The sequence below is a fragment of the Pyrus communis genome, chromosome 15 (assembly GCF_041283825.1).
Source record: "Pyrus communis isolate YQ-2024b chromosome 15, ASM4128382v1, whole genome shotgun sequence".
Taxonomy (NCBI): Eukaryota; Viridiplantae; Streptophyta; class Magnoliopsida; order Rosales; family Rosaceae; genus Pyrus; species Pyrus communis.
In genome coordinates this window covers 395,388-413,343 of record NC_142579.1, presented here as the reverse complement: position 1 = coordinate 413,343, position 17,956 = coordinate 395,388, and the positions used below count along the sequence as shown (strand labels likewise).

The window sequence follows — 17,956 nt, the reverse complement described above, 5'->3', positions numbered from 1 at the left end:
AAAAGAAAAAATCACGGCTGGGGAGAAGAAATGAAGAAATAATTAGTATGCTAGGATTCCTAACTTTCTAATAGGAGGCCTAACATTCTATTTAGGCTTAAAGGGGTTAAAGTTTGGGCTTGGAATTAATTTGGAAATAAATATCCATTATATATAATAATTAAAATTTTACATAAAATTAATATATATTTATTCGGTTTGGTTTGGTTCGATTTTGTACTTTTGGTTTGGTTTTTTTTTTCAATTCAATTTTCGATCTGGTTTTTTTCGGTTTTTGGTTTTGTCAACCCATCCCTAATGCTGCCCTATGTTAAAGTATGGTCCCTGTCACTTGTTTTTCTAAAGTGAGCAACTCTTATGATGTGATTATGAATTTGAATGCTATTAGAATGTGTTTACTTATTGGCACATACACACACACACATATATATATATATATATGAAGCATAGCTGCAAATGAACTGAATGTATATAGTACAAATGGGGAAAAGCTCCTTGATGTGTTCAATGCTTCAAATGCTATCTTCTGTTTGTCATATTGGAGATTTATCATTTACTGGGTGGAACTTTTGTGACGAACCGCCACGCATCTACTTCTAAACACAATAGATTCTTCTTCAAGTTCTAAGTTTTTTCTCCAGTGAATACAAATCTGTTTCCTCCCTTAACTTTTTACTATGTTTTGTAAACATGCGATGCATTCACGAAGGTACACTTGATGTTTTTCTCCTGCAGATGAGATGTAACAACGTTCTCTATCTTCATGGAGTGCCGGAGGATCGATGAAGAAGTTGAAGATGCTGAACTAGAATAAGATGTGCAATGAGGGTTGGTTATAATAAACAGAACTTGGTAACCAGGATTTTATCTCTAGCTACTATATGTAATTGTTGTTTAGTTGGAAATGAAAACCTTTCTACTGATTTACTGCACCCAATTGGCTTATTTGTTCATGTTGATGTTCAGAGTAGCATTAACAATGGCATAATCCACCGTGGAATTTCTTTGAATTGGAGATGATATTGGACTAAAGTTCATTGTTCTAATATAACATAGGCGGCACTCAAGTACAGGCCACAAACTAAACGACCCAAAGCCACCAACCAAAGCCTCACCTACAAACTAAAGTTCATTGTTCTACTTCACGTTTCATTATTGTCGTTGTTTTCAATTTAACATGCGTTTGAAAATAATCTCCCTTTGTTAGTTGCACTTTGTGGTTTGGATTTGGAACATTAACAAGTTGTGCCTTTATTGGCCCTAAACCTTTTGAGCAAAACTACTTTTATTCGAACCCATTGACAATTGTCATTAAAAATCTATTGTGAAATACTACTACTGTCTTTATGTCAACCCATTTTTTGGTCAAGTTCATCCTCTGAGGATGAGCTGAGCCGCATAGACTTCGTTGGTTGCGAGTCCAGCGCCTTTGAGCCACATGAGGACCAGAATAGGTCTAGGCCCTTCTTAAAACTTCTCAGCCTTGTGGGTGCACCTTCTTCATTCCTCCTGATTCCCCAGCTTTTCCTTCTTTTTTCAGTTCGCAAAGACTTGCTTTTTCACTTTAAAAGTCTTATTTCTTATTTCTTTCCCTGGTCTTAGGTTCGATTCTCGTCAAAGGCGAATTTGAACCACATTATTGCTAGCCCATTGTGAGGCTTAGCCCGCTTTGTTCATACATGTTGAGCTCATACATGTCATCTTTGTAGTGTAAAAGGCTTTGTTCATACTCAGATTTGGGCATAGAAGTGGAATTTGTAGTGGTAAAGCACAGTACGCAACGGTCATTGAGTACTTGAGACTCAAGCCCTCTTCTTCTGGAATCACAATGTGTTGATGACAATGATATATGAGTAATTCTTTCGCAGCAAGCAATAGCTTGGAGTGCAGTTACTACCGCGCGAGTGGTCTTTATCTTTTACTGTTGTTGTTACTTCAAGGTAACTATGGTAATCTTGACGAAGAGGGGGTAGAAAGCGAGTGAATTCTTGTAGTAAATCTGGGTGGTCTTTGAAAAGAGCTGCAACCTTGTGATAAATTACCTCAGTAGCCTCGCGGTTATTGTCACTAGATTCAGAACTACTAGTACTACTAGAATTAGCCTTTCGTTTTCGTTTGGATGACCTGCTGATCATTCTGTAACTAGGCATAATGTTTGTAAAAAACTCATAAACATCATCATCATCCTCATCATCTCGGCTTTCGCATAACAGTCGGGTCTTGACTTTGTTGACGAAATCAAGGGCTTCTCGGAAAGCAAGAGGAGGAGGTGGGCAGGGTTGAGAGGTAATTTGATGTTCCTTGGGCAAGAAGGCATTGAAACCTAAGAGTAGATGAGGGTGTCCTTGGAAGAGCTGTTTGACGATGTGAACGACAGCGGTGGCTTCAAATTTTTTGGACCGGAAGTCTTGGAGGAGCTGAACAAAGTGGTGGAAGTTTTCAATCTTGTCTTGCTTTGCAAATACCTCCTTCACCTCCCTCAAATATGCCAAAGACTCGCTTTTTGTTGGTTTCATCTTTTTCGTGTCGTAGGTGTCTTCTTCTTGTTGCGTGGTTTCTAAGACAAATTCCAAGGAATTACAGAAGACAAATAAACAGAAAATATGAGAGGAGAGAGTATTTAAAACTTGGGGTCAATGCCTTGTTTCAAAAGGATTCCCACTGCAAGTGGCAAGTGTTACAAAAATTGATTTTATTTTAAATTTTGCTGAAGGGGCAAAATTGGATTTTAGAGTTTTGCTGATGCAGGGTACAAATAGCAAATTTCATGGGTCGATACAGAAATCCCCCGACGGATAGGATAAAAGTCTGGCGGGCGTAGGAGAGTGACGCAGAGTGCGAGTGGCGAGTGAGCTCTGAAAAGAAAAGGCAACAATGGCGGCCTCTGCAACTGCAACAATTTCGTTATGCTCTACCTTCGCAACCCATTGCAAAATCTCGCAAAACCTTCAAACTCCGGCAACCCATTTCAGCTTTCCGTCTCTCTCCTCTTCTTCTTCCCACAAGCTGTCTTCTTGCTCTTTACGGCGACCCACATTCCCGCTTCTGATCAAGTCGTCGGAGTCGGATTCAGCCGTGGTCGTCGAGGCCGAGTTTCAAGCTCCCGAACCAGAGGCCGGGCCCGATGATTCGGAGCCAGCGGCCTTGCAAGTCGTGGAAACCCCTTCGTCGGAGGCCCCAAAACGAGAGCAGCTGTTCGGCGTTGTCATGGTATGCATTCAATTTCACTTCTTTGATTGTCTTTGTGGTTACCCAGATAAGAATTTTAGCTGATTACATGCTGCTAAATTTCGTTTTTGGTCGTTAATTTGGTGTTTAGTGGCGGTTTAGTGCTGATTACCAGTTTATATAGATGACATTTTGGTTCTGTATTACATTTAAGAGCAAAAATTGAAGTCGGGGTTCTCTAATCAGCTCAAAAATTGTTAGTCTTACTACTGGGGTTGCTTGTGTATGATGCCTAATAGATCGGTGGGCGCCAGTACATTGTCATTCCTGGACGATTTATCTATACTCAGCGGCTAAAAGGCGCTAATGTTAACGACAAGGTATGATATTCTTCGCATTCTTCACCATTCGTTACTTGAATTCCTGTTGTTGTTGCTCCATTTTGGCTTTAGTTTTAGTTGTATGGAATTATCTAGCTGTTAATTGTAGTTTTTGTGCAATGCCTAGCTTTAATAGTATTTTTATGCATCACTGTTACTAGAATCACACAACTGGAGTGGTTTTGTTGAAGTTCATATGCTTTTACTTCCTGGGTTGGATGAGAAACATTCCATTTACAATGCCATTTCCAGAAATCGGCCTCCAATATTAGACTCATCAGTTGAGTTAACCTGTGATATTAGGTGACTTTCGGCTAATCTTACAGCACGTCATAAATTGTAGAAATCATTATTAAAACAAAATGTGGATTGGAAATGCTGCAATCAGTCATTTCAAGACAAATTGTTAATATGATACATGCAAAAAGTCTGACTAGAAATTTTATGTTGGTGCTTCTTTGAAATAAGCAAGAAGAAGACCTAACAAAGGTTAGGAGACGTCAGCAGAGTGTAAGGATAGGCAGGAACACTAGTATGGTATTGTGAAAACGTGTATATAGACATATTGGAGTCCGCATTTAGGTAGGAGTTCTGAAGAGGTAAGGACCTGTGGGAGGCAATCTCATAATTGTTGGAGGACTACCTGCTAGACATACGTAGTGGTCCCTTAATTGATTGGATTGTCTTTGTTTTGAAGAAGTAAAGTAATCCCTTTGTAGCCAAGTTGCTGCTCCGGCATGTTATATTTGGTTTATAAGAATCCTGGTTGGTCTGTCGTAGTGATAGTTTTATGATTTATCCCCTTAGTCAATTCAGCATTCTGGCTTACGCATGTGGCAACAGTCAAGGCCCAATGTTGGACGATTTTATGCTCCAACATAATAAGAAATCAATAATTTAAAAGAACATATGCAAGACAGAGGCTTCTTCATTGTCTTGAAAATAAAGAGTTTTGTGTATTTCACTTTTCTTTTTTAATAAACTGTTATAGTTTCTTCTCAAAAAAAATAAAATAAATAAATAAAGAGTTTAAGTTGATGTTTCAATGGATTTCAAAAAAATTCAGCTGTCAATGTTTTTGTGTATGAAAAAGCTTTACCTTATGACAACAGAGAGGGTATGCTCTTTTGAAAAGCGGTGTCATACACGTATGACCTCAAAAGTTCCTGTCATTGCTAGTTGCTAACTTGGACAATTCTATTATGTCCTTTTCCAACACCATTTGCTTCATCAATCTTGTGATATGGTATTTGCCGCATCAATCTTGTGATATGGTATGGTTTTGTGTGCATAATTTGATCTGTACCTTCAATAAGGAAACAAATGTAGTAAGATAAAAAGAAACATTAAAAGTCTCATTTTTCCTTCAGTTGAAAACTTTTGTGAATCGAAAAGTTGTAGAGAGTGATTGAACAAGAAAATCAACCCCAGAATTTGGGTAGTGCAATGTCACGTAAATCAATATAATTTGGTGTCCAGAACCTTGCATCATGGTTTTGCTGATTTAGAAGGAATTTATTTTGTAATAATATTCTTGTGATTCTGATTTCAAATTATCAATCACTTGAATAAGGATTTAGTTTATCCAAGCTCAGCGGTTCCTCACCCACGCCCCTTCCAGCACGAGTGTACTTTTAACCCTATAGAAATGTACTCTTGCTTTACTAGACTTCATGAAAAATTGGAGAATACTGTGGCCTGGTGGCCTCTAGTTTAGCCTTTAAGGGCTTTGAAATCAATTATTCTTTCTATTATAAAACCAGTGATGTTATCAGTATTGGATCTTTATTTTCTAAGAAGTTACCGCTGCTTTGTCCTCAAGGTGTTTAAACTTGATCTTATGCAGATTGTTCTCAACAAAGTGTTGCTGGTGGGGACTAAAACAAGTACGTACATTGGAAAGCCAGTGGTGACAAATGCCGCTGTACATGCTGTCGTTGAAGAGCAGGTAATTCATTAATTCATTATGTTATATGGAATCTCTCTCTTTTACCATTGTAAAGAAGGTCTGTATATTTGTGAATTTGTTTGCGTTTAGTTAGTATCTTTTTAATATTTTCTGTCTTATTGTTGCGTATTCTTATGCAGGGACTTAATGACAAAGTGGTTGTCTTCAAGTATAAAAAGAAGAAAAATTATAGGAGAAACATCGGTCACCGACAGGTATTACCGTCATTTCTTTGTGAACCAACCAGAACATTTGATTTTATTCATAAGTGCAATGACTATTCTTTCTGTTATCTGTGTAGTTACTTCGATTGACTTGATTTCATACATCGAAGCAAGGAAAGAAAATGAGTTTCAGTTGTTAATATGATGATAGAAACTAAACTAGTGCATACATCTATATGCATCATGCATCATGCATTTTACGGCAATGAGGATTTGCCTCTCAGTTAGTTGATTACCCTACCTTTTATTTACTCTAGTTCAAATCCGAGTCCTATTTCCAGATGCAATTCTTGAACAAAACAATACTCTAAACCTCGATTTAGTTGACCAATGGCATCAGGGTTGTAGTACGAACTGGTGAATCTTGCAGAGTCATCACATGTGATTTGCTGGTACCCCAACCAAAGTCAATTCTTTCGATTTATCATCGTAGATAGGACACAATATTTCCTTATAGTTTCCTGTATGGTTTTCCTCTAATGTCCCCAAGGAGTTTGGTAGTCCTGTATGATAAAAAAGAGCTTATATATATATATATATATATATATGTCCTTGATCAAATACACATCACTAATCTCCGAATTGCCTATTCCTGTTTTGATGATTTAACTCGTTTGTCATGTATCCAGCCGAATACGCGCATAAGGATAACAGCGATAACAGGCTACCAAGACTATCCAGCAGTTACTCTCGAGTCGTAGGGCTGCATAGGAAGGTTTGAACGTATGATTCGTGATTGGTTTTGTGTGTCTTGTGAAATGTTATGAAGTAATGAATCTTAAATTTCTTTTTTCATAGATTCGTTTCGGTTCTCATTTTGTATGTAAGCTGGTATATGGATCAACATTCGTTTCAATTCCACTATTGATTTGTGTGTCGTTACTAATTTGACATGATTGCAAGTAACCCCTTCCAAGTTCCTGCACAGGGTTGAAATCATCACAACCTTCAACAATTTACACTGTGGCCTGGTACAAATTCATTATTTTACCACGTCATATCTATTTCTAAGGTTCACCAAGGAGGATTCGAACTTGGGTGGACATGGAGCACTGACGCTGTGCACAACTCATGTATGCATAAACACTCTTCGTTTTTTGAACAATCAGAAAAATTAAGCCAGTTGAAAAACATGAAATTTTGTACTTTCATCATTCCTCTGTTTGTAACATGCACGTGAGTCTCACATGTGAGGAGAAGATGGTCAGTTCATCCTTTCCATAGTCACTCCCCATTCATAAACAAAGACATCACGAACTGAAATCGCATTCGGGTGCGCAGTTGAATTCTTTGATTGAACTGCTCCTTCTTCTTGATTGATGCTGCTCCTTCCATCTTATCGCTTTCGGTTTTAGATTTGGTTTTTGTTTTGGATTTTGATTTTAGATTTATGCTGCTCATCTTCTATCTTGTAGTTTAGGAACAGAGGTTGAAGTGTTGGATTTGTTATGGGAATTGGGATGAAATGACCTTTCATTCTCAAGGGTTCATAATCACCATTGATAAACATGGTTCCAATCAATAAGCACAACAAACTACCAAGACATTCAATCGTTTACAAAATTCAACTTTGATAACCTAATTATAAAAGCGCAAAAAACAAAAAAAAACAAAAAAAAAAAAAAAAAACAGTGGACTCCCACATATGAAAGTATCAAAATACAATGCATCCAAAATAAAATAAGGGCACTATCAGGTTTTCTTCTACCATAGGTTATGATTTTTGTGGACAAAGCTCTTGCCAGGAGGTTTCCATGGTGCAACAGTTTGTTTATAGAAGTGGTTGGTGGATGAGGAGGCCATACCTGAGTATGTTGGTGACGTCTCCCTCAATTCTTCGCTTTGCCATCAATGTGGCTTTTCAAACACAAACCAAACCTCTGATATCAATGAAAGAATTTTGTTCGTGCTTTAGAATTGGAATGTCATGAGCAGTGGCGGAGCCACTTGAGGACTAAGAGAGGTTCGGGCCTATCTTGAAGTTTCTTCACTTTTAGTTTCTGTTTTTGTGGGATATTTTGTTTTCTTTGACTTATGTACTTTTTTTTCCCGGCTAGCTTTATTATATTTATCTAATTGCCCAAAAAATTGTGTTTTACAGTAGTATTGTTATGAAACCAAATCCTTGTATCAACTAGCCTTCTTTAGTTAGTCACCCTTTTGCATGATTTGTTGAATAGTGAAACCATGCGTATATGGGATAGAGGAAGAAATTTTCATCAGTTCGGTGCGGTAATTTTCGTTCAATTTCAATTTAGGAACTTATAAAGAAGTTTGATGCTTATGATATAATTATCTCAATCTATTTTTTTTCTTCATGAGATTCATCTCTTTTAATTAAAATTTTCCATTCCACTATGAAAATGAATTTTTCTTGCATTAATTATATTATTTTTTAATCAATTTCTTTCATAAGGCTTAGTGGCCCTATCTAGCCTCGATTTCTGGCTCTGCCACTAGTCATGAGGGTTTTAGCTAAGCTATTGGCATGCGACTAACTATGAAATGACCATCTTATCCTCACATGCATGCTACTAACGGAGGAATGACAGAAGTTTTAATTTTGGGTATAAATTTTAACAAACTTAGACTACAGGGATTTAAATCCGATTTTTTTTATCAGATGAACTATCTTCTGAATACCTTATGACCACGATGATCATTTATCCAATTAGACCTTTCATAAAATTCTCTCAATTTTGAGATATTAAACTGACAACTTTGAAGTTTTAGTTCACTCGTACATTCCTTTTAAAGACGAATTAACTGTTTAAGTTAACTATTAAAAAATTGAAAATATCTATAAATATTAAAAAAAGTGCATTAAAACGGGGTGATGTGAAATTGAATTAAAAACCTTGTGTTAGGTCATTCTAAACCCTAATGTAGATGATGTGGCATGTCCACGTAGGCCTGCCTCACCTGTCGAAAACCCTACTAGGAGGAGGAATACGCATTCGCACCCAAAATCCATAAAACCCCTCCCTCTCGATCTCCTCACCCACAATTTTTCAGAAATGGCTGCCGCTTTCGTATTTGAGCCCCCAAGTGACGAAGAATATTCCGACGCCGAAGAACAACAACCGCAGGAGGAGGAGGAAGAAGATGAACAGGAAGAAGACGAAGCAGCTCTGAAACCCTCTCGAGCTTCTCGCCACTCTGAGTCCCCGTGGGACTTCGCTTCCTACTCCGAAACAGTCGCCCAAGAACATGCTCGCCGGAGCACCACCTCCGTCGATTTCAAGATCTCCAAAGCCCTGCAGCAACGATCAGTCCCCAGTGCCGTTGCCCACGACGATGATGGTAGCTCCGAATCCCAATCCGAATCCGAACCCGAATCCGACAAACAGGTCTGTGTCTTGTTGATTTTACTCAAATTCATTCAATCAATTCAATGTGTATAAAATTGCTTAAATTAAGCTATGTTGTTGGTGTTGGTAATTTAGGAAGATTATAAGCCGGAAGATGATGAAGTAGTAGATGATGCCACTAATGCCGGTGATGGTAAAACGCCATTTTTCTCCCCATCAGATGGAACCTCCTTTCATGCAAACTCGTTCATGGAGCTCCATTTGTCTCGCCCTTTGCTTCGGGCGTGTGAGAAACTGGGTTATACCAAGCCCACTCCTATTCAGGTCTCGAATCCTGTTACGCTTACAATCCATTTCCTGTTGCTTTCATTTCAGTTCACTGAATTTATGGGGCTTTGTATGTAGGCGGCGTGCATACCATTAGCTCTGAGTGGGCGGGATATATGTGGGAGTGCGATTACTGGTTCTGGCAAGGTATATTACTTCTCTTTTTGGTAGAGTAACCATTACAGTTAGAGGTGCGGTTTGTGTGTTATTACTTTTAGTGATAGTCGAATCAAAATTATCTTCGTTCACTTCACAACTGATCTTTCTTTTCATCTCAATCTGTTAACGCTTTTCTCACCTTTTTTACACAGACTGCTGCTTTTGCGTTACCTACTCTAGAAAGACTATTGTTTCGTCCAAAGCGGGTGCCCGCTATTAGGGTCCTCGTTCTCACCCCAGCCAGAGAACTGGCGGTGCAGTAAGTTTTAGTTCCATATTCAGTTATCTTATTTATACATTATTGTCAGTTACTGTTCCTTGACTACAGTTTTCTGGACAATACTGCTTGGTTTTAGGAATAATTTCCTATGTAAAACATCTTTTAGGATCTGTCCTTTTATCTTGTCATTTTAGTTTCAGTCTAACTTTTAACATGCTTTTCAGGGTTCATAGTATGATTCAGAAACTTGCCCAGTTTACTGATATCAGATGCTGCCTGGTTGTGGGAGGGCTTTCATTAAAGGTTTGATTCACTTCCATTTCTTAATGCCTTAACTGTCAGATTCCTGGTTTGAGGTTGGATGTCTGGCATCCCTTGAAACATTCAGTTCCAAGGGAAAATAGCGTACCTCCAACATCCAATTATTATATTCCCTCTATCCTTGCATAAGTGAGTGAGGTCAAATATTTTAACTCAATATTAGGACCTTGTAGCTAAATGGAAAACCTACGTTACCCCTCCCAAGGGGAAAAAACATAGTAAGTGAAAGTGAATGAATTATCCACTTGGCATGCATAATGATTTCCAGTCATTTTTTCTTATTAACTTTTTCTCTCATTTCCTTTTTCCAAAAATATTCAAGGAATGGCATTTTTTTTATCAGGCACAAGAGGCAGACTTGAGAACAATGCCAGACATTGTTGTGGCTACTCCAGGACGCATTATCGATCATTTACGCAATTCAATGTCTGTGGATTTGGATGATCTTGCTGTTCTAATTCTTGACGAGGCAGATCGCCTTTTGGAGGTTGGATTTAGTGCTGAGATTCATGAGCTGGTATGCCCTGCCCCCTTCTTGATGCAAGCATGTGAAGAATTGAAATATTTCTGATTGACTTAAATAATTTAATATTTTTTATATATTAGTAAACAATCTCTAATCATAAGTTTTTATGCAGATTCGAGTATGCCCCAAAAGGAGACAAACCATGCTATTTTCAGCTACAATGACTGAAGAAGTTGACGAGCTTGTTAAGCTTTCTCTGACCAAACCATTACGCCTCTCGGCTGACCCATCTGCAAAACGGCCAGTCACACTAACGGAAGAGTAATTAATTATACCCACTATACAATTTTGCTTTGTTCAAATTTTATCATTACCTGTAGCAGCATTTGACTCTATAATAAGGGTATGTTGATGTATGAATTAAATTCACCTTTTTGCCTGTTGTCATTTTGGATGTCATGTAGAGTGGTTAGGATACGACGGATGCGTGAAGTAAATCAGGAAGCAGTTCTACTTGCATTATGTTCAAAGACATTCACAGCCAGAGTGATCATATTCAGGTTTGTAATATCTCCTTAAACCATTATTGACTAAATAACAAATATTTATTCCGAGTTCCTTCCTCATATTGGCTGATATCTTTTGTTAGTTCTGTGTAATGATTGTTTATTTTCTATGGCAGTGGCACAAAACAGGCTGCACATAGGTTGAAGATTTTGTTTGGGTTAGCTGGGCTTAAGGCTGCTGAGCTTCATGGCAACCTTACACAAATCCAGCGTCTAGATGTGAGTAACTTGTGTGCTTAGTGAAGTTTGGTTTTGTGGGTTATTTGTATAATTAGTTAGTGAAGTTTGCTCACCTGCTTAGTTATATCTAATGGTAAAGAAGATTGGCAATGACTGTTGGATATCTTGCTAGTTGACCTTATTTTCCTTTTTATTAATATGTGAAAATCTTTTCTGTTATTGTTTGTGTAGGCTTTGGAACTTTTCAGGAAGCAGGGAGTTGACTATTTGATTGCAACTGATGTGGCTGCTCGTGTAAGAACTAATCCTAGATTTTTTTTTTTTTTTTTTTTTTTTTCTGTCTGTACATTAGCACTTCCAGATGTGTGTTCTTACTCACTCAGAACTTTGTTCTCGAATTTTGAATCTCTCTCTCTCTCTCTCTCTCCAACTTTGTCTCATATTGGACATTGAACCGATTGTTGAAATCACACTAACGTCTTTTACACATATAAAACTGCATATTTTTATTGATTTTGAAAATCAAATTTAAAAAGAAGAAGATGTGCTACTGGCTGACATGCACCATGCGGATTGTTGACTTTACCATATAAGATTAGCCAAACTTCATATCGTTTTCCAACCAGGATTTTCAAGGAATTGATGTCCTTAATAATCTTATTGTACTTAACCAGTCCTCTCTGGGTTCCATTATTGTATATTGTTTTGTCTTTGTGTATTAGGCGGGGATAGGAGAGAAAGGTGTGGTTGTTGGTCTATGGTCTTTTCTTCCCCTACATCTTGACTCTGTAAAAACTACGAAAATTATGTTGCTTTATAAAAATTAACGAGTCGGTTTATATTCTGCAGGGACTTGACATCATTGGTGTTCAAACAGTTATAAATTATGCATGTCCTCGTGACCTTACAAGGTAATCACTGGCCACTCCCACTGTTGCAATATATTCATGTATTCACCTGTCCTACCATTGACATTTAGAAATAAACTGTTGCTGACTTGTATACCTTATTTTATCGTTTATGCATTTATGGTTTGTGCATGTATTTTTCCTCCTTAATCTTATTTTTGCATCTTTGTGACTTCCTTCTTGTTTCTTTCCTTGTGCAGCTATGTTCATAGAGTGGGTCGTACAGCCAGAGCAGGCAGAGAAGGATATGCCGTTACTTTCGTGACAGATAATGACCGATCTCTTTTAAAAGCCATTGTGAGCATCATCTTCTTCTGTTGTGTTCTTGGACAAGTGTATTCTTTTCTCCCATTCGTCCTTGAGTACACTAACCCTCGTGTTTAATGTTCGCTTATCCAAGTACAAAAATGATGTTCACGATTTCAAGAGAATTGTAGTTTTAACTTATATGTTCCTTGGGGGAATTCAATTTAATAGGCAAAAAGAGCTGGTTCAAAGTTAAGGAGTCGAATTGTTGCAGAGCAATCAATTACTAAGTGGTGTCAGATTATTGAGGAAATGGAAGATCAAGTGGCCACAATTCTTCAAGAAGAGAGGTTTGCATTTTTTTCTCTAAATAAAGGTTTTTGACTTACTTAACTGTCTTCCGTAAAAGTAATTAGATTTGGAATATATGCAGGGAAGAGCAAGCACTAAGAAAAGCTGAAATGGAAGCATCGAAGGTATTTATTAACACCAATCCTTCCTTGCTACCTAATTTGTTGTTATCATTTTTGAGAGCACAACAAGCAATCAGAAGGTTGTACAATGTTGCTACCAACACATTCCTTGGAAAATTGTTGTTGTGTAAACTTATTATTATTATGGTTTAATCTTTGTGGCCTTCATTACAGGCTGAGAATATGATTGTGCACAAAGATGAAATTTATTCACGCCCCAAAAGAACCTGGTTTGTAACAGAAAAGGAAAAAAGGATGGTAGTGAATGCAGATAAGGTAATTTCTTTGTGTACCATGTTGTTTTATGTTGACATGCATTTGTTTCAGTCACTTACAATTTAGGTGATTTATCTGGTTCATGAATGCCTCAGATTTGCTTGGATTATTTTAATACAGTAAAAACTCTATATAGTCATAGTTTTGGGACCAACCCAATTTTATTACCAGAGGGAGGTTATTACTTAATGGAGGTTTAACTACAAAGAAAAGAATTTTTTTTTTTTTTTTACTTAGTTATCTTAAATGAAAGTGTTGGGTACAAAGGTTTACATTAGTAGTGAGCGTGTCAATTTCCAAAATGTGGACATTGGAGCAAGAGAGACACCTAATGGCTGATACATGTATGTATGCAGTGCTATCTTTTATGCCAAAAGTTTGATGCCCAGAAGCTGTAAACGAGAGATTACGTGCCTACAAGCTCAAAGACTTGACATCAACTCTAAAGAATAAATCGTTATCCCGGACAACTTTAGATGAATATTTTTATTTCAATTTCAATTTTGATTGGTGACATTACGTATTTTTTGACTTTATCCACAATTATTTCTATGTGGAGGCTTAGTTTTTATAAGACAGGACCTAAAAACATTATAACTCACTACAGTATGGAGTTTATTCTTATATATAACCAGCCCAGATTGGGATTGAACTTTTTTATGACTAATCCGAGGCTATTCCTATAAGAGTACCACTATACTGAGGTTTTACTTTACTACAGAATGGGTACAATACTACAATGTAAGAAAAATACATTTGCGATGACCTATGGAAAAGCCCTCAGTATGGGGGGCATTGGATACCATTTGTAATTATTCTCTACCTGTTGCATCTTCTGATTACATAAATTTAGTTCCAATACCATATAATGGATGTGGTTCGAAGTATAACTGAGCTTCTTAACCAAAAAAGGCAATATTTGATGCCATTTTCCATGTGGTAAGTGATCTAAAGAAGTTTAACTTGCCCTATACCCACTCTTTGATTAACAGAGAAAATCTAAACCTTATTGTTTCTCCTTTGATTTTCAAACAATGATAAAGCCAATCATTCCAATTGTTATTGGGTTAAAATATTCTTCACTATTTTTTTTTTCCAAACCTTTTCAATAAAGAAGAGACTGTTTGTATGGTTAGAGGTTTTTCAAGTCAGCAAACCTTCTCCAATGTATGGTTGTGTTCTTTTACTAGGAGTGAGAAGCACTTAAGCTGCCGTAGATCTTCATTGTAATCCTATTTTCTCAGGATGACTTGTTTTCTTTTCTATTCTAAGCATTTTTCTTGAATGGGGGACTTAACAAAGTAAGGGCATGATATCAAAGTTCTTCTTTCTGCTGACAGGCATCCAATGAAAGTGAAAGGCACCCTGGAAAAGAGGTAATCAGTGCCCAACAAGCTGAAGATTTAAAACTGAAAGAAAAGAGGAAGCGGGAGCGTGAGGTGATTGTAATCCTGCATTTTCCTTTTTCAAATTTTTATTATAATTCATTTGGGTCAAGTGTGTGACATGACAAGTGTTTGGAGCAGAAAAATTTGCCTCGAAAGAAGCGACGAAAATTGGAAGCAGCTAGGGAAATGTTAGAGGAGGAAAATCAAAATGAAAAGTTTGATGTACATCTCTCTCTCTCTCTCTCTCTCTCTGACTCTGCATATACTTATATATAATATTTCTGTACCTTTTGGATGAACTTTTTGGGGTAATTAGAATTGCCTAAGTGTTCAGGTTTTTGTCATCTTAATTTTGATTCGTATGTGGGGGCAGTCTTGTATTCCTGTGGCCAGCTTAGGCCACTAAGTCATATATATAAAATGTTTAGTTAAATATTATATTATTGTGTTTTAGAGTGGAATAATATACATAAACAGAAAAGATATCAGGATGAAGAAATATTTGGTTGGTTGGTGTAGAGGTTTAGTGCAAGATGATTATTGATTTTTGTATTACCCTTGGGTAGTTGACATTCACTTCATCAGTATGTTTCCCAAGTTTCTGGATATGTGGTCTTCTATAGTTGAGGGATTATTCTCTTTCTCATATACTGTGGGATATGTTAGCAGCCGCAAAATGATTTTGGTTGAGGTTATGTTACTTGTAAATAGATCTACTTGAGAGGTCTTAGCTAGTTTTGCTAGATGGGGGATTTCTTATCCACTATGTTGTAATTCATGTAATTATTTTAATAAATTGTTATCGTTTCTTCTCAAAAATAAAAATTAAAAAACTTAGTGTTCATGTAATCTTGTAGCTCAAAATTCTGAAAAGACAAAAAGAGACAAAACTTTGATGACCATATCCACACACACACATACACACAGATATGTATAATGCAATAGCGCAGAGTAATCATTATGTAAGGAACTGCAGGGTAGTGGAAAAAAGGAGAAGACCGGAACGCCACTTGTTGACCTGGCTTACCGACGGGCAAAAGCCGTGAAGGCTGCAAAGAAGGCAACAGATGCTGGCAAAATTGTGAGGAAGACTAGTAAGAAATCTAGTCGTCCCCCCCAAAAAACTCAGTCAAGGACAGAGGAGATGCAGGACCTGTTCCAGAGTGACATGAGTCAAAGGAGGCAGAACAAAAAAAGTAGTGGAGTCGGAAATAAGAAGTCCAAGAATTCTTTTAAGAGCAAGTCGAGGTATGAAGCACCTTATCTTGTGATTAATCCTCCTTTCGATTTTGATTTGTATCTTACGGTCTTACTAAGCATTTTTGTGCTGTACATAGACTTTATGTTATAGATTCAGTCAAATTTTTGAATGGGCACATATCAGCTAACAAGAAGTCCTTGAGAAATGTACCTATAGTTTAGTCACCTGAAAGTTTTAAAATGAACAAACTTGTAGACTGTTTTTATAAGATGCTTCAGTGCAAAGGTGGCTTTGTTGAATGTGAGAACATCAGCACAGGTGATGAGACCTAGTCTACACCCTTGTATTACCCCTTATACGCACAAATTTCCTTTTAACTGCTGACCTCGAGCTTGAGCCTTTGAGTGGATCCATTTGGCTGAAATTCTGTTGACGATTGTGGTATAATTCCATAAGCTCTCTTGCTAGAGTTTGTTTTTGGTACAATAAGTTTAAATTGGGAGAATAGCGACTACATGATTTCTTCTCTATCTCGATCCTTTATCATGTTATTCTTACTTGTGGTAAATAAATTGTTTAGTACTTGAAAGGCCATTTGCTGATGATTTGGTGATCTATAATCATGTCTTGTTTCGTTAAAGGTCAGGCAGTAGGCGGTGTAGTCCTGTAGGTAGGGTTTTAGATAAACAGAAGAATTAGGAAAGGTCCTTTATCCATTAAATGCACAGTGAGTATCTTTTGTTCTAAGCTATCGTCTGCCATTTAGCTGGTTGACATTGAAGTGCATAGAAAACTGTACATTTTAGTTGTTGAAGTAGCTCGAGTATTTGTATTTCTATTCTCCTTAAGTAAAGGGAGCTTCCATCTTAGTAATAGCTCAAATGGTACTATCTCGGCTTGTTGAGGTTTCTCCTTTGCTGCTTGTATTACCTCAATGCACGAATGATGGAAATTGCGTAATAGATCTTGTCTGTTTTTTGATTTCTAAACCAGGTACAAGAGGAGATAGCTTCATCAAGCTGGGAATCAAAATTCCCCATACTGTGTTGGACATGCAGTGAAAGGGTCGATTGGTTTCTTCAAGTGTTACGAGGGAACATCTGAGCGAGAGCACTACGTAACTGGTAATAGCATGGTAGGAGGAAAGGAAGAGCGGACTTTTTGCCTTTCATATGCTCAAGGGGATTTAGACTTGTCTAGCTTGGCTCCCGGTATTTTAGACGTGAATTTTACTTGTTACTTAACAGTTTTCTCAAACTTTTAACAATTGATGATCAAGTTTTGATGAAATTCATTTGATCTTTGGGTCTAGTCTGGTCACCATTGTCAACGACATTGCTGTTATTACTAGTTGCACCGTAACCGTGACAATTGGGTGCAGTCACCAAAATAGATGACCTTTGGGCACCGTTGCCAGAGTCACCAATATAATGAGAGTATCAATCCCACGTCGGAAAAAAAAAGAGACCTTGCATGTGCTTATAAATAATTGAATTACTCATCATGTTTTCAATTGATTTTACGATAGAAGCTCAACTTTCTTCATTTCCTTGATGTTTAATCTTTTGTAGACTAAGAATGCATCATTTTATTCATATTTTTGTGTTTAGAAGAAAGGGGATGGGCGGCCACAATATATATGTACTCTAAAGATGTGCCCTATTTATCTCTCGTTTGGAAGGATTTTGGTAGGAAGTAGGGGGAAAAGGATCCTTTTCCTGAGGATTCCGAGGATCTTGTGCTCAAGGTCGTTTATCATATATCGTGCGGTCAGTTTTCGTTAGGTATTATTTATATTTAATTCTAAATTTTAAATTTTAAATGATTTCTGATCACAATGAACAATTATGATCACATGATCTTCCGGATGCCCAAAAAAGGGATCCGGAGTAGGGACAATTTGATCTTTTGTGTTATACAATCCACTCCTATTTGATTGTACAAAAGCAAAAAAATGACGTAGTGTGAAAGCCCAAGGACAAAAAGGGGAACAAGACAGAAATAAAATTTGCATAATGATGGCGTCGCCCGGGTTCGAACCAACTTTGCCCCTTTAGGGACCACAAAAGAAATTTCGGATAATAAAAAGAGCGATTGCGTCAAGGAAGATTTGCAGTTGCAGCTGAAGAGGTGTATTTATGGCTGATTTGGTACAGAGGTGATTCGAAAAAAAATTGATATTAAAAATAGTTGG

At 37.3% G+C, this 17,956-nt stretch overlaps 3 protein-coding genes across 4 annotated transcripts; 2 read left to right on the top strand and 1 right to left on the bottom strand.

The window, feature by feature from the left end:
• Positions 1–1,823: 1,823 nt before the first annotated feature.
• Positions 1,824–2,516, bottom strand: LOC148690313 (paired amphipathic helix protein Sin3-like 4). The gene has a single exon (XM_088686173.1). It carries the CDS (start codon positions 2,514–2,516, stop codon positions 1,824–1,826), a length of 693 nt encoding a protein of 230 aa, XP_088542299.1.
• A 250-nt stretch (positions 2,517–2,766) lies between these two features.
• LOC137737005 (large ribosomal subunit protein bL21c) lies at positions 2,767–6,606 on the top strand. The gene is made up of 5 exons (XM_068476348.2): positions 2,767–3,210; positions 3,468–3,548; positions 5,395–5,496; positions 5,637–5,711; positions 6,350–6,606. The coding sequence occupies exons 1-5, from the start codon at positions 2,875–2,877 to the stop codon at positions 6,419–6,421; spliced, it is 666 nt and encodes a 221-aa protein (XP_068332449.1). The 5' UTR covers positions 2,767–2,874; the 3' UTR covers positions 6,422–6,606.
• A 1,944-nt stretch (positions 6,607–8,550) lies between these two features.
• On the top strand, positions 8,551–17,073 carry LOC137713739 (DEAD-box ATP-dependent RNA helicase 28). 2 transcript variants are annotated; one of them, XM_068453085.2, is made up of 19 exons: positions 8,551–9,070; positions 9,167–9,355; positions 9,437–9,505; positions 9,670–9,776; positions 9,962–10,040; positions 10,402–10,575; positions 10,697–10,845; positions 10,989–11,084; positions 11,207–11,309; positions 11,502–11,564; positions 12,120–12,181; positions 12,379–12,475; positions 12,656–12,774; positions 12,858–12,900; positions 13,072–13,173; positions 14,514–14,612; positions 14,700–14,783; positions 15,538–15,809; positions 16,756–17,073. In XM_068453085.2, the coding sequence occupies exons 1-19, from the start codon at positions 8,738–8,740 to the stop codon at positions 16,769–16,771; spliced, it is 2,256 nt and encodes a 751-aa protein (XP_068309186.2). In that variant the 5' UTR covers positions 8,551–8,737; the 3' UTR covers positions 16,772–17,073. The 2 variants fall into 2 exon arrangements, 1 of the variants encoding a protein (XP_068309186.2); XR_015956661.1 differs by having other exon boundaries at positions 8,669–9,070; positions 13,530–14,612.
• Positions 17,074–17,956: the final 883 nt, after the last annotated feature.

Excerpts from the sequence above, each read along its gene's own strand:
- LOC148690313 (XM_088686173.1), bottom strand. The coding sequence starts at position 2,516 with ATGAAACCAACAAAAAGCGAGTCTTTGGCATATTTGAGGGAGGTGAAG.
- LOC137713739 (XM_068453085.2), top strand. The coding sequence starts at position 8,738 with ATGGCTGCCGCTTTCGTATTTGAGCCCCCAAGTGACGAAGAATATTCC. Across the intron at positions 10,041-10,401 it reads TGGGAGGGCTTTCATTAAAG|GCACAAGAGGCAGACTTGAG; the intron begins GTTTGATTCACT and ends TTTTTTTATCAG. Across the intron at positions 11,310-11,501 it reads CACAAATCCAGCGTCTAGAT|GCTTTGGAACTTTTCAGGAA; the intron begins GTGAGTAACTTG and ends TTGTTTGTGTAG.
- LOC137737005 (XM_068476348.2), top strand. The coding sequence starts at position 2,875 with ATGGCGGCCTCTGCAACTGCAACAATTTCGTTATGCTCTACCTTCGCA. Across the intron at positions 3,211-3,467 it reads AGCTGTTCGGCGTTGTCATG|ATCGGTGGGCGCCAGTACAT; the intron begins GTATGCATTCAA and ends GATGCCTAATAG. Across the intron at positions 3,549-5,394 it reads GCGCTAATGTTAACGACAAG|ATTGTTCTCAACAAAGTGTT; the intron begins GTATGATATTCT and ends GATCTTATGCAG.